General features: G+C 34.4%; 2 protein-coding genes across 2 annotated transcripts; both read left to right on the top strand.

Moving 5' to 3' along the window:
* On the top strand, positions 1–8,837 carry LOC132300298 (uncharacterized). The gene is made up of 7 exons (XM_059797321.1): positions 1–468; positions 3,344–4,155; positions 4,243–4,490; positions 5,505–5,717; positions 5,834–5,926; positions 6,021–6,159; positions 8,038–8,837. Exons 2-6 carry the CDS (start codon positions 4,107–4,109, stop codon positions 6,114–6,116), a joined length of 699 nt encoding a protein of 232 aa, XP_059653304.1. The 5' UTR covers positions 1–468; positions 3,344–4,106; the 3' UTR covers positions 6,117–6,159; positions 8,038–8,837.
* Positions 8,838–10,479: 1,642 nt separating this feature from the next.
* On the top strand, positions 10,480–12,149 carry LOC132301467 (G-type lectin S-receptor-like serine/threonine-protein kinase At1g67520). The gene is made up of 5 exons (XM_059798717.1): positions 10,480–10,550; positions 11,294–11,342; positions 11,458–11,511; positions 11,598–11,808; positions 11,911–12,149. The coding sequence occupies exons 1-5, from the start codon at positions 10,480–10,482 to the stop codon at positions 12,147–12,149; spliced, it is 624 nt and encodes a 207-aa protein (XP_059654700.1).
* Positions 12,150–15,268: the final 3,119 nt, after the last annotated feature.

The following is a 15,268-nucleotide window of genomic DNA, read 5'->3' as shown; positions in this document are numbered from 1 at the left end:
GCTCGATATTTTCCTTCCATCCTCTCTCTCAAACTGGTTTGGTCTTCCCCAATCGATCTCTTTCTTTTCAATTAAGTATATATCTGTATATGTAATCCACGTTTAAGACTGTTTCTTGCCCTAATTCGATCTTCTCCTTCCATCCTCTCTCTCAAGGTTTGGTCTTCCCCAATCAATCTACTCCCTCCGTCCCATAAAAAGTGTCACATTTAGAGAACTGTGACTCTCACAAATTGAACTGACACAGTTCTCCATTAACGACACTTTTTTTGGGACGGAGGTAGTTTTTCTTTTCAATTGAAGTCGTAGCCCTAGATTTTCTCTTTCTCAAGGTGGGTATCAACATGGAGATCTTGAAGAGCCCCCCAACAGCAGTAGCCGGAAACGATCTTTCCTGACATCCTTTGCTCTCCTATTGACGAGTCCTCTTAACACTCTCAGCCGTCTTCAACATCAATCCCACCGCCGGTAATTTTCACTGCTCAATTCCCTTATTTCCCAATTAATGAACCCTAACTACTTATACATTCACTATATACACACATATACACATATAATTAACATGAATGCTTCAGACGCACAAAGCTTGAGTGTTTGCTTTTTGTGGGTTTTGTTGATTGATCTTAGTAGTGTATAATTTGCAGTTTATTGGCTTCTTCTTCGTCTAGTAGGGTGAACATCTAATTCAATTCAATTGAGAGGCAGCAAAGTCAGTCCATCAATGGTGGACAAAGAATCTTCTTTGTCTTCCTCGTTTTTGTGGTCCAAATCGGCTTGGGTCGAATCCTGAACAACTTGCGATCACCTGGCTTCTTTGTCTTAAATCAAACATTTCGAATAACATTTCAGTTAGTTCATATGTTATACTAGTTAAATTAAATTCAATTCAGTTTTCATGTGGTTTCCAACATAGTAAACCAACTGAAATCATGAATATTTTTTACATTCCAACACAGCAACACATATAAAAGATTTAAGATAGAACCAAACTCATTTCTTATTTTCCTGAGATAATGGGCTCACCTCTGGCTCATCTGTTGTCCAGGGAAGACCTTGTGCGGTCGGTATCCATTGCTTCTCTTCCTCCGTCATCATTTCCTGTACTTTCTTAACAAATTCCTCCTCCTTGTATCTTCCTCTTTGCTATGGTAAAAATCAAATGCAAAAATTAATGTGATTTCAAGTGAGATGGATCAAAGAGACTATCATCTGAAAACAAAAACTAATTAATTTAAAGTTCATGAAACATTGTTGGGAAAATACTATGATTTCCCCAAATTTCAAGCTTCGAAAGAGTGAGCAAAAGAATGTTGAGCTTTTTCTGAGCTGATGTTCTGTTTAAGATAGCAATGAGGACAAGTACTAATTTTCATGACTTGTAGGTTTTAAAGGAAGTCCAGAAAACCTAATTAAATACCAATGGACAAAATTTTGAATCACTCATTTTGGTCAGGCAATAAAAGTCTAAAAGAAGCAGGACACAGTTAGCAAAGTGAGAACTGTATCGTTGCCTCATTGTTGCCATTGTTAACCATCACTTGTATTGGATGGCTTACAGATTACTTCTGTATGTCCCAAGTGTTTAAAACTCTTTCTTTCTCCAGATTACCAGATAACTACTGTACCATACACCTTCCCCTCACCCATCCAACAAATGGTCCAAGTGAGACAGTACTTATGCACAAGCGAAAACTTATGCTCATTGATAACAATCAAAACTTCAAACCTCAGGTATGACTAATGATGGATTTTTGAATATTCTTCATATACATCAATGGATCACATGAGAGTCATGCCCCCATATTTGAAATTTCCAAATATATATACCTTTCTAATATATATATATATATATAAACACACACACAAGGTTACAACCATGGACAGAGAGTAGTAATATAAGTAAAGCTCAATGGAATCAAATAAACAGCCTAAGATGTGAATCAAATTGTTTCTAGGCCTTGTTGTTTCTTCAATAATATACTTTTTTACCTATAATAATATTTATTAATAAAAAATTATTATTATAATAAATTATTAGTTGTGGAACACTTACTTTCAGAAAGACAAGTTTTATATGGTTCTTAAAAATCTCATATAAATAAACATTAGTAGTTGGATATATTGGAAGCTACACGGGAAATAATCAATTAGTCCATTTTTAAAATTTTTTTTATAAGTTAATACAAATGTTAAAGATAACTAAGAAATGGGTAAGTTTTTTAAAATAGGAAAAAGGACTGATTAATTGATTGTCGTATGATTAGATGTAAGACTAGAATTAAGAGTATACTTCACCTTATGCATATAGGGAAAGTTTTAAATAGATCAATATATCACATCAATATATCACATGGAGAAGAGAAAAAATGTATACTACACTGATCCCATTTGCTATTTTGCATGTAGTAAGAGATCCTGACCGCGGACGAGGTCACGAGGCTGGTTTCATCCTCACAAAGTCTCGCTCTGCTTGTCATTTTCTCTTTCCTATTTTCAATACTACCAATATATACTGAATGTATTGATGTATATAAAACTTTCAATATACGCATATAGAATGAAATCAACAATTCAGATTCGTCTACAGTGGTAGTGAAATCTGCAATTCAGAATCAATCACAGTCGCACATGATCTCTTGCTCCATACAAAATGTTAAATGGAGGAGTGTAAAATATTTTTTCTCTCCCCTCCTCACTATGTCTGTATATGTATATACTCATATGTTGACAACAATATATCACATGGAGGTCATGCCCCAACTTTCCCACCCTAGAAACTCCCTGCAACAGGTCCAGAAGTTCAGTGTCACTACTTACTCTTCTACTAGTGTTCTAAGTGTTATTTATTTTTGATATCTTTTTTTTTCTGTTGCTTCTTAGACCTGTATATTTGCTTATTTGCTTGGTGACACTAGAGTTATCTCGCTATTTATTATTTTGTGTGTGGTGTTATTTGTAGAGTAAATTTTATATGTGACTCAATGTGTTTTGTTCAAAAATTAAAAGAAATCAGTTCAATAGATTTGATACTTATACCCTCTCTGGTCTTCGTTCCACTTTAAACTTTTGGTCTATGTGATTAATGCATTATGGACTTAAAACATGTGTGTGTGCGCGCGTGTTATGTGGTTTTATAGTGAACAATTTCTAAAGGGAATCTGCATTCTTGTCACTTTTGATGCCATTTTGTTTTCTGTAATATATCGTTGTGGTTTATTTATTTGATTTTTATTTCTTTTTGAAGAGCTTGTTATATACCTACACGTCCAAGCACATTATTTTGATCATTATGATACAGTAAACTCTTTGAAACTGATTGAATATTCATGTTGTTTATGCTTAGGCTTTAGCAAATATTTGAGAGAGCAGAGCTTAGTACTGGGACAGCTAATGAGTTTCAAATTAATGAGGACTTTTGGGTTGTCGAGAATGATGATGGAACTGACATTGACTATAGTTCAGATGAGGAACTAGAATTACTGTCTCGAGATGATACTGATTTGGATGACATGTGAAACTTTCGTAATATTGAGCATGGACCTTATTTTTTGGTTTTATGATTAATACATTATGTCATCTATTAAGTTACATTACTGATGTTTATTTACTGAGTTCCTTTTATTTTAAATTTCTCTTTTAGTATCTGTTGAGTGCTGGAAATTATCAGTCTTGTTTGGTTGTGCGCTTCATAAATTTGCAGCTTTGGTTTGGCATTAAATCTCTTATTGGCAGCATGCATTTTTCTTTGTATATAAAAGCACATATGAAGAAGATACGACACTTAGAATTTCAGCAAGTAACATTTGTTGATGGTGTTTTATTTTCATCAGTTTTATTTTAGCATATTATATATTGCCATGAAAGGAATACTTCTCCCTTTGAGAATGCCATTTGATTTCTATTACACTAATAAATGATGTCACTAAATTTACATTTTTTGTTTATATTCCGGAGCATGGTAGTTTAATTATGGACACCTCTGAGGCTCCAATGCGTATAGTATTAAGGTCCCGCGTTCCTCAAACTGAGCCACCACTATAAGTTTACCTGCTGCACAACAGAATGGAGAATGTGGTGGTAGTAATTCAACAAATCAACAGCCTAGTATGGAAGGTGACGGTAGTAATTCAGAAACGAGGCCACAACCAAGTGGAGGTGATAATTATGCTTCATCATTGATTAACCATAAACTCTTTTGTAAAATGCGTATGTTTTAATTAAGATAACAAATTTATTTTTCAGGCCCAAGGCGAAAAGGGCGTGGAAAAGCAAAGAATGTCGCCCAACAAAAAGCTAAGGGACTCTATGGAAAAGATGTTCCGGTTCAAGTAGAGTTTGGGACGGGGTATATTAAACCCGTAGGAAAAAATAACGAATTATGGACGGCGGAAGTTGGCATCCACACAAGAGATAAAGAAGCACTACTAAATTTCAAAACGTGGAGGGATATTCCAGAATTTGAGAGACAGGTTTGCTATGGCCATTTTAAGGTAATGAATTCTTTTCTTTTCGTTCGATACAATGCTAAATACTCAAACAATTTAAATTCTAAGAACAACCATACTCTTATATTCGGTACACCTCCAATTTCATGCAATCGAATATAACTACATTTAATTAATACAATATACAAATTTGCCTGGTAGTATCCATTCTTATACCTGGGACTAACAATGAAAATGACCCCTGTAACTGGGACTAACACTACTGGGGATGTTTTTGTTTTGGTCCATGAGTATTGAAAGACAGCCAGCTACTTCATTCATTCGACTTCCAGCCCAGATTCAGGGTATGGAAGGATTGGATTCCAGATTTTAACAGCTCACTCTTATTGCTTACAGCTTGAAAGGAAAAGGGTAGTTTGGCAACTATATTCAGTATGCGTCCGTGTATGTGTATGTGTATGTGTATGTGTATGTGTATGTCTATATATATGCCTTTTGCAAGAGATAAGCCAAAATACTTTTGTTTCTGACCGACATGACCAGCCCAATTTAATGTAGGCACATCACACATAACTACTTTTCCACTAGGTTTGTCCCATAAACATTATGAGGAGACTTTGTAACACAAAGGGAACTCATGATGACTCAATTCCATCAGCTAGCTAGCCAAGAAAAGTAGTCAAGCCCTCATTATTTGACCAAAACGTTTTATGTTACTATTTTTAAGACAATAGTCTCAGTTTAATGTTATCATATTTTTTTCTTACTAATTTTGTTGATACTTCATGGTAGATGATATGCCTAAGGCCCTAAAGAAGATAATAATTTTACCACTCAATGTATAAATTATCAGAGAACGGAAATTTTTTCCTAAGTTAATATGAAACTGTTAGCTTAGTAACTTACCGCAACTCTTTGTTGGTTTAGACCACCATTTGCGCTGATCAATATAAGAATTTTCTTTTCTTTTAGCATGATTGAAGATGAAGCAAATTGGATACTTAGGTGTCCGATTGCAATTGGGCTCCTTTTAACATAAATTAATTTTTCATTGTATAGGAGATCTTTGCAATGGATGCACATGCCAATGAAATTGATTTTAAGCGAGTAACTAATGGAGTTTCTGAAAGTTTGAGGAAATATAGACATAGATTGAAGAATCATTTTGACAAGTATCTTCCTATTGAGAATGCACGCTTGCATCCTTATGTAGGTATTCATACTGATCTTTGGAAAAACTTGTGCGATTGGTGGATATCACCAGAATTTCAGGTTTGGATTCTTAACTACTTGTTTTAACTATGTATTTGAAATCATTGATTATAATACACTGATTCACTAGCTATTTAGGTTTGTTAACTTTTATTAGTCTTTGACTTACTATGCAGAAAATAAGTCAAAGAAATAAAGCTAACCGTTCGAAGAATGAGATTCCACATGTTTCAAGATCGATGTCTTTCGTCAGACGTTATGATGCTTATGTACGCAATATATAAAACAATAATTATATCATTTCAATCTATTATCCATCTAAACCATATATTATCCAATGCTAACTATTACTTTGTGTTGCAGGAAAAAGAAAGTCAACAAAGGCAGCGTGAAGAAGATGGGGAAGTCCAAAGTCACTGGGAGGGTCTCGCTATTCGTCTGTACAAGGAGACATTTTAGGAAAGAAACTAGATGGGTACATGAGAAAGCTAAGCAGAACTACGTAAGTAAACCAACTATGCCTATTATTATTTTAGCTAGAGGCACACACTGGCACTTTGCACAACACTTTTGGCAGAAGAACATGCTAAGTCAGGCCTCCTAAGAGTAAGATGTTGTAAAGTACCAACAACACTACCATATGTGGAGACATCTACAAAGTGACAGTCTTATATGATAGTACCAAAAACAGTTTTTTGGGCACGGTACATTGGTTACTGTGTCTAAAGCCTAAAACAAATTTAGGGAAATGTGAAATTTTTTAATAGAAATATAATTAAAAATTATCCCTTTGGGACAGTAATATTTGGAAAAATTATAGATTTGGAAAATCTGAATTGCTATTCACAGGTTCTTGGTATTTTTATTTTATTTATATTCAGTCATATTTTTCTCTATTTCTTGCTAATGTTTTTGAGAGTTTCAGATATCTACAAATTCATAATAATTGTTGCATTGAGTCAAAAGTAAACTTGCCTTTGTACATGACCAACCAATATTCTAAGTTAGAGTTGAAGGTCTAAATAGAATTGTTCCAGACAAAACTATCTATTAGAGAGGAGTTACAAATTTTAATACTCTCTAGAATAGTAACTCCTCTAACCAATTTTTTTATATAACAACTAAGAAAATAATAAAAATAATTATGTGAGAACGAACAATCTGATTTTGACTTTTACCTGATTTCGTATTTTTTTTCTACTGTCCAAAAAGCACAAACTAGTAACATCCATATTCATTCTTAAAAAGCCTGGACTAAAAAATCTATATTCGAGCCATGTTTTACAAGAAATGAAATAGTAATATTTCCTGGGACCCACATCAATAACCAGGAATTTATCAGCGCCATTGATGCAACGAACATCCCATATATGTACGGTTGGGGTTACTACTGAGCAGTGTGCAGTTTTGAGGCACAATGATTGGCAATTAGCAAGGCCAAATGGTTGTGTACTTGTGTTGTGCAGCTCCTACTGCAGCTATTCAATTCATCACACTGAAACCTTTTCATCCCACATATATATATATATATATATATATATTTTATACTCCACCATTAAGTCTCTGAGCTCATCTCTTAAAAGTTAAAATTCTATTGCACCCTCAGGTTCTTATATACATATAAATTGTGTGTGTGGGTGTGTTGTACACATGCATGTTTACATTACAATTTCTTCCTTCAAATTTTGGGGATAATTTTTAGTTTGTTTCATCTGTTGTTTTTGTTGCTTGGGTTTACCTTTTTATTGGGAAAAAGATACAGGTGGATGTTACTAGAGTCCTAGTTATTTTACACACACAAGGGGTAACTGAGCCTTTAAGATGATTGTGATGGGAGATTGTTTTATTTTACATGTACAAGGAGGAATTAAGGCTTTGAGAGGTTTGTAGCAGATCGAGTTCATATTTCAGCATGCTACAATTGAACTTCTTTTGGACATTGAAAATATGACCTTTTTGTAAAAGCATATTCAATCATAAACACAGCGTGTTCGGATCAAATTATAGTTTTGTTTATCTCTTAGTTATAAGTTGCTTCAGGAGATGTATTCAATCTACAGGTAGCTCTGCTTTTCATAATACATGTTCATTGATAGCACCTGTAAAAATGGATCTATAATTTTTACGTCTTGTTAGTTTGTCAGTTCTTTCAATTTTCTATTCCACTTGACTTGTTTCCTCCAAATTTTAGAAAGTGAGAGCTTTAAAATCACAAGAACACGAGAAGCTGAAGCATAACTTTGAGTATGGTTGTATTTCAACAAGTAGACCTTATCAATGATTGTTTGGCTCTTACTGAAGTTCCTTTGGATAGGAACTCTGTTGGGCTTCTGATATTGTATCTCAATTCTCAATTCTAAGACTTATATGTCAATTGCAGGATGAAATGATGGATAAGTCTTCCCATATTTGTCAAAATTCTGATAGTACCAATCCAGTGAGAAATGATGTTGAGATAGTGCAAAACCAACTTGGGATCAGGAAAGGATATCCCTGTGGGTTCGGACATGGTTTCGTGATTCCAAACCGTCAACGTGCATCCTCATCTTATCAAGAGGCTTCTCGTAAAAGAGCAGAAATTGCTGAGAAAAATAATGCACAACTGAAGGAGGAAGTAAAAAGTTTGTGGCAATATATGGAAACAATTGAGAAGATGCTTTAGCAGCAGCAGTCACTGCCATGGTTTCAACAATATCAGCAATCCTCATCAGATTCCCAACAAGAAGCAGCCCCACCAAGCAGGTCTGAGCATCCATCGCCACCAAATTCTCACCTTCGACAGCCGCCACCACCATAGTGGCAATATCAGCAGCCGCTGCCACCACGGTGGCAACATCATAACCACCCGCGAGCACCACCACAACCACAACCACAACCACAAATCGAATGACCAATATGATGGAGCCAAATATTTTGGTACAAAATTATGAAGCTTTCTTATGACTAATATATCTAGCCCTTTTTGTCTTAATTGAACTATACAGATTCTGTTGGCATATATTTTGGTACAAAATTATGAAGCTTTCTTATGACTATATATGTAGCCTTTTTTGTCTTTGAACTACACAGATTCTGTTGGGCATATATTTTGGTACAAAATTATGAAGCTTTCTTATGACTATGTATGTAACCTTTTTTTTCTTTGAACTACACAGATTCTATTGGGCATTTAGTTTAAAATATTGCTCTGATTTTTGAACATGTTGGAAGAGGTTTAAAGTTTATTTTTATATTTTATATGTCTTTATTTTGATGTTTATCTATGGTGCGCGGTATAATATTTTGTGGGTTAAGTTAAGAGTTTGAGTTTTGCTTATAAAGAACCTGAGAAGAAATATATATATATATACAAACATAGTTGGAAAAAAAAAGGGTAATAGGGACGGTTTTTAGTTGTCAAAATTGTGATAAAAAAATAACTTATTAGGGACAGTAAATACTGTCACGAATAGTTTAGGTATTAGTAACAGTCCAAAAATTGTCCCTAATATACAACTTATTAGTGACGGTAAATACTGTCACAATTAGTTTAGGTATTAGTGACAGTCCAAAAACTGTCCCTAATATACAACTTATTAGTGACGGTAAATCCGTCCCTAATAAATTTTAGGGACGGGATTATTTGGGACGGTAAATACTGTCACTAAGGACTGATTTTTTGGTAACGGTCATTTTTACCATCACTAAAGATCTTTTAAGACGCTCTAACTAGTGACGGATGATTTTGATTTTTAGTGACTGTTTAAGGGCGTTTAGTGACGGATTTGACTGCCACTAAAGACCCATTTTCTTGTAGTATATAATTTCTGATCTGCACGAACAACTGCTAACCCTGCTATTAACTAGAATCTGAAAACTGTAACAATGGTGGGTCAAAACTCACAACAAGTTCTTTCTACAACAACCCAAACAGAGACCTGAAGAAATTACATATCTATAACTAACTCATGCAATAGCTACATAGACGATAAGTATATATATAAGTATACACATTAAAGACTCTCATTGAATCAAGACAGACTCAACCATGTAGTGGGTATCTAATGCAAATCGCACATCAAGGTGGTCACGAGTCCTCATTCTGCCAGGGCACACACATCCCTAATTCAGCTACCCATCTCAATTGGCAATACACGCCTCCATCTTAACCACGGATCCTAATACCTCAAGCTCATATCGTGGCATATATCTATAAGTATATAAATTCATATCCTATCCATAACAATAAAATAAACTATCCACTATAATCTTTCAATGACATGTCATTTACATGGTTCTGTAACCTGACACGAAGATATGAGACTAAGCTTATTAGTCAGCCCATCCACATAATCCAAAACAAAGCCACATCATAGCAATGGCATCCATAGAACCAAATCCTGACATTGGTCCCCAAACAAATCCTAACACATATATATACCATATCTCAAGATTATAAAATACAGATATGCAATTGATTAAAATCATATCATAACATCATATAATAAAATATCATGCTATCAAATAATATGAATGACTTATAATTTATTTAAGCTTTCTACGTCATGTATCTCACATAAACTGAATCTTAAGCATGCTGATAATTTATTTTACAGTCAAGTAAGCATTCTCCAAATGCATCTCATGCTAAACATTTAATCTCAATTGTTAAAATAAATTAAAAGATTAATTCATCAAATCTTTAAGTAATTTAAGTTGTATGCAACATGGTAATCATGCCTATTTAAATTCACATAAAATCATCCCTAATTCCCTAATTAATGTTCAGGACCATCCATAATCAAATCAGGGTCAATTTAACAATTTTATGAAAAATTCCTCGATGGTGATAATCGATCACCCTTTTTCGTCCAAAGGTCTCTTGGGGGATCGATCACCCTTCCATCCAGAAGGGTGATCGATCACCCTTCGAAGGGTGCTCGATCCCTGTATCGGAATAAAACTCGAAAACACCGTTTTATGTCCCGTTCTCCATTGTTAAGGGTCTTAAAGCATGTTACTAAGTCCTATCAACACACAAGTACGAAAATACATCTTTTTAACACATAGAAGTCCATTAAAAATCAAATCTAAGCCATGAATTTATCAATTCTTACAACAAGAATAACCACGAACATAAACTCCTAAAAACCTATGTTCTAGATCAATGTAAATATGGATTCCAATTTTAATAATCCTTTTATCAACCCTAAAGTTATACTAGAGGTATATAGATCACAGATCTAAAGGAGAAGTATAGAACATAGAACTTGTCTTAAACTTTCAGATCGAAAGTTAAATTCCTTCTTCTTTGTTCTTCTTCTCTAATGGTCTTTCTTCTTCTCCTTCCTTCTTTCTCTTCCTCTTTCTCTGTCTAACGTTCTCTTTCTAGATTTACTCTCTAGGTGCATATATAGATAAAATATACTATTTATTCTTCTAAACCCGACATCCGTCTAACAATTCACAAACTAGGTAACCAATTTAATAAAACGGTGAGCTGGATGGCATTATGTCTTTATGCACTCTGTTTGAGCAATTTGTTTAAACCTTTTCATTTATCAAGTTCCATCATCTTTTTATTTTTTCTATTTTATCATTAAATTTTATTAGTAAAATGCTTTATTTGAACTCTTGTTCTTCTTTATCTTCTTCAGAGAACCAGGAGCAGAATCAAAATTTAAGGAGATTAGTAATGCTTGTGAGGTAGAGTTCTTGATCCTCACACCTATTATTTTGCTATATGATTCTTAACTGAGCAAAGGTAGGTCTGATGGCCATGATGGAGTATTTGAGCATTTAATCTAATCACAAACTACAGGTTTTGTCAGACGATGAGAAACGTTCTATATATGACAGATACGGGGAGAGGGTGGTTTTGGACCTGTTTATAAGGTAAATTCTGGAGACCCTCTTATCAAAATGATTAGATATCTATCATAATTGTTTACCATATCTCAGGGAAACTTTCCTGATGGACAAGTTGTAGCAATAAAAAGGCTTTCAACGAGTTCAAGACAAGGATTAATGGAGTTCAAGAATGAGATTTTACTCATCGTCAAGCTCCAACACAATAATCTTGTTAGGTTTTTGGGATGTTCCATTGAAGGGGAAGAAAAGCTGCTAATCTATGAGTACATGCCCAAGAAAAGCCTGGATTCCTTCTTATTCGGTTAGTAATTTTCAGTAATTTGAGTTTTTCCATAATGTAGATTATCAATCAAAAGCTCATGTATATAAATATATATATGCACTCTACAAATTTCTTGTACAGATCCTAGTAAAAGGTCATCCTTAGATTGGAAAAATCGTCTCAACATCATCGAAAGGATTGCTCAAGGACTTCTTTACCTTCACAAGTATTCAAGATTGAGAATAATCCATAGAGCTTTAAAAGCCAGTAATATATTACTTGATGAAAAAATGAACCCAAAAATATTAGATTTTGGCCTGGCTAGAATATTTGGGGAGAATGAATCTGCAGCAAACACAAAGAGGGTTATCGGAACATAGTGAGTAAATATTACATTTACAAGTAATGTCACATAAACATATTTTATCTGTATGTCCTCAAAGTACTAACAATTTCCTCAACTACTAATAGAGTGGTTACATGTCTCCGGAGTATGCCAGGGCATTTTTTCAATTAAGTCGGATGTTTTTAGCTTTAGAGTGTTATTGCTCGAGATTGCAAATGGGAAGAAGAATCATAGTTGCTATCATTCTGAACGCCCACTCAGCCTTATAGTATATGTAAGTTCTTTAACTGAATCTTAATTTTGTGTCTAGTTTTTTGGTCAAAATTATTTGATTTATACTAAAGTTTGACATACCATGATTTTTCCTATGATATTGTATATATTTCAAGCATGGGAATTTTGGAGAGAAAATAAAGGATTACAGATTGTAGACCCAACATTGGATAATTTATATCAATGTAATGAAGTGCTGGGATGCATTGATGTGGGTCTCTTATGTGTACAAGATAATCCAATAGATATGTCACGCACAGAATCCTAACAAAATCCTCTGATACCAAATTTGTAGCGACCCAAAATGATACCAAAAATATAATAATAATAATAATAACATAAATAAAATTTCGACACGACCTCCACAGAAAAAGTCCCTCTACAACCTGTTGAAATACAAAAAATAAAAATAAAAAATGCAATGGCCTCACTGGGCCTCAAAACTAATCTATCATGTCCCAACACACAATGCAATAATATACAATATCCCCAAAATCAACACATACATATAAAATGTCCCATTCGTCCATCTCATCCAAACAAAGAATCACTTTAATTAAGTTACAACCCATGAAATATATTTATTTACACAAATTCTACCATTACAACACTATACAAGTTACACTTAATTTTTATAAAAGGTACATGATCATGTTTCTATACAAAAGACAACAAAATAAGAGTTCTAGTCCAGTCTTAATTTACGATGCGTTGTTGCCCGCCCATTCTTTTCCCAAACCTGAAAAATGTTAAAATAATGGGATGAGCATAAAGCTCAGTAGGAGGTGCCTAAGACACACCTCTTATGACCTCATGAATCCATGTATAGAATAGAAATCAAGAGAACGGGATCATACTATACCGGGGATATAATCCATAACCACAACCTCAAAAATAACCACAATTTCCATTCAAGTCACAATTATACCATGTATGCTAATAAAGTGCAATGCCATGCCTATGTCGCTCCCTATTTTCTGAAACATTACCGTTTCAACTTCCAAATCATTAGTGCAATCTGACCTAAGGCACTTCCAAGGCGTCACGAAGGGAGGATTGACTAACTATCCACGACCACAAGGCACCTCCAAGACGTCGTATCCGGCCTAGTTAGCTCAATCTCTAGTCCCCTCTAGACTACACTAGCACCACGGACCACTAGGTGCCCTTAGGCGTCCGGTTTTCACAAACACTTTTCAAAAACTTTTTCCAAAAAAAAAAACAATTTCATTTGTTTTTAAAACAAACTTTTCCCTTTACTTTCCCAATAGCAATGCATGAATTATGCAATTCCTTCAATGCTATGACAATATAAAATTTTTGTACATATCATCCACATCATTTAGGCATGTTTAAAACATGAATTTTCACACAATATCACTTTCTCATATTTCTAAATCATGGCATTTTACATACTTTCAATTCGCAAATCCAACAACTTAATTACATAAGGCATAAAATAAAATCATTTATTTTCATAACTACAATGTCACTTTTAATAGCAATTTAAAATTATAGGGCATATAATACATCAACACTAAGCATGTTTCTTCACCACAAGAATTTAATCATATTCATAAGCTCACTTAACACATAACATGCCTTTATCACCTTAAATACCAACAACCACAACAGACATAATCAAGATAATTAAAATTAAGCATGCTTAGAGTAAAATTAAAGGAAAAATTCACAAGAAATCCAAGAAATTGTGGATTAGAGCACTCCTACCTCAGTTTGTAGAAAAACCCGTAAATGGGTCCAAAAATTCAAAATTCTTTGGGTTGGCCAAATAAGGAATTGGTTACATCAATGCGTATATCTCGACAAGCTCTCCGTTTTGCCGCAAACGGCACCAAAAATCTCCAAAAGATGAGAGAGTAATTGAAATTTAAAGTTGTGAAGAAAAGAAAAAGTAAAATGAGAAAGAGAAAGAGAGAGAGGAAGCTTACAGGAGAGAGTGATTTCCAGTCGAGAAAGATAAATTGTCTGTGTTTGTGGTCAAAATGGCCTTTTGTGATGGCAAATGATGGTGGTGGGTCCCGCGGTAACAAATAATATAGTAAACACACACACACACACACACACACACACACACACACATATATATATATATATATATATATATATAATTGGTAATATTACAATCTACCCTCCTTAAAGAGATTTCATCCTCGAAATATACCTTCCTTAAAGAAGGAGGCTCACAGCCACACACCTTTCCAAGAAACCTCACAAAACCCCAAGACCATAAACTTACCAACATTATTGCCTTAGACACTAAATGTAACCAGGAAATTAGAAACCACTGCCACTGAAACCCAATGCTCACCACCCTATAAGGGTACTCATTTCTCACAACTTTGCAACATAAAACCAACTGATACGCTCTACACAATACTTAACTCAAAACGGATATCGATCCACTCAACACTGCCAAGAAAGGCTCTAAAGCCCAAAAGAAGAATGGTCACAAGACCCCTGAACATGACATTATCTTATCTGAACTCGTCCTTTAAAGGACACACTAGACCCCAACCGAGGAACCCTGTCCATCTTACAATCAAGCTCAACCTCAAATCTACATGTCCTTGTCAAACCAATACTCACCATCTAACATACAGCTACACCATCACATATCGGTACAAGCGACCACTAACTGCACCATACGACAATCATCATACTAGACAACTTCAAGAAAACAAAACAACAGATTTCCCAATGACTACATAATCATGGGTCACCAGAATAATAAAACGTACTATCTTGTATCCTCGACATAAATTCTCAAAACGAGATACTCAATAATCAATGATTGTACCGCAAACCCTTTATCGAACACTTAGTACCATCTAACACCCTTCGTCACCCAAGATAAGT

Source organism: Cornus florida, unplaced genomic scaffold (assembly GCF_030987335.1).
Source record: "Cornus florida cultivar Cherokee Brave unplaced genomic scaffold, ASM3098733v1 CherokeeBrave_3.0.0_Hap2_Chr03, whole genome shotgun sequence".
Taxonomy (NCBI): domain Eukaryota; kingdom Viridiplantae; phylum Streptophyta; class Magnoliopsida; order Cornales; family Cornaceae; genus Cornus; species Cornus florida.
This window is presented reverse-complemented; position numbering and strand designations above follow the sequence as displayed.

What these genes read in the sequence shown, in the direction of transcription:
- LOC132300298 (XM_059797321.1), top strand. Translation starts at nt 4,107, where the DNA reads ATGGAAGGTGACGGTAGTAATTCAGAAACGAGGCCACAACCAAGTGGA. An exon ending in GAGGCCACAACCAAGTGGAG is followed by an intron (nt 4,156 to 4,242) that starts GTGATAATTATG and finishes TTTATTTTTCAG; the next exon opens with GCCCAAGGCGAAAAGGGCGT. An exon ending in TTTGCTATGGCCATTTTAAG is followed by an intron (nt 4,491 to 5,504) that starts GTAATGAATTCT and finishes TTCATTGTATAG; the next exon opens with GAGATCTTTGCAATGGATGC.
- LOC132301467 (XM_059798717.1), top strand. Translation starts at nt 10,480, where the DNA reads ATGGTGATAATCGATCACCCTTTTTCGTCCAAAGGTCTCTTGGGGGAT. An exon ending in AGATTAGTAATGCTTGTGAG is followed by an intron (nt 11,343 to 11,457) that starts GTAGAGTTCTTG and finishes CACAAACTACAG; the next exon opens with GTTTTGTCAGACGATGAGAA. An exon ending in ACAGATACGGGGAGAGGGTG is followed by an intron (nt 11,512 to 11,597) that starts GTTTTGGACCTG and finishes ACCATATCTCAG; the next exon opens with GGAAACTTTCCTGATGGACA.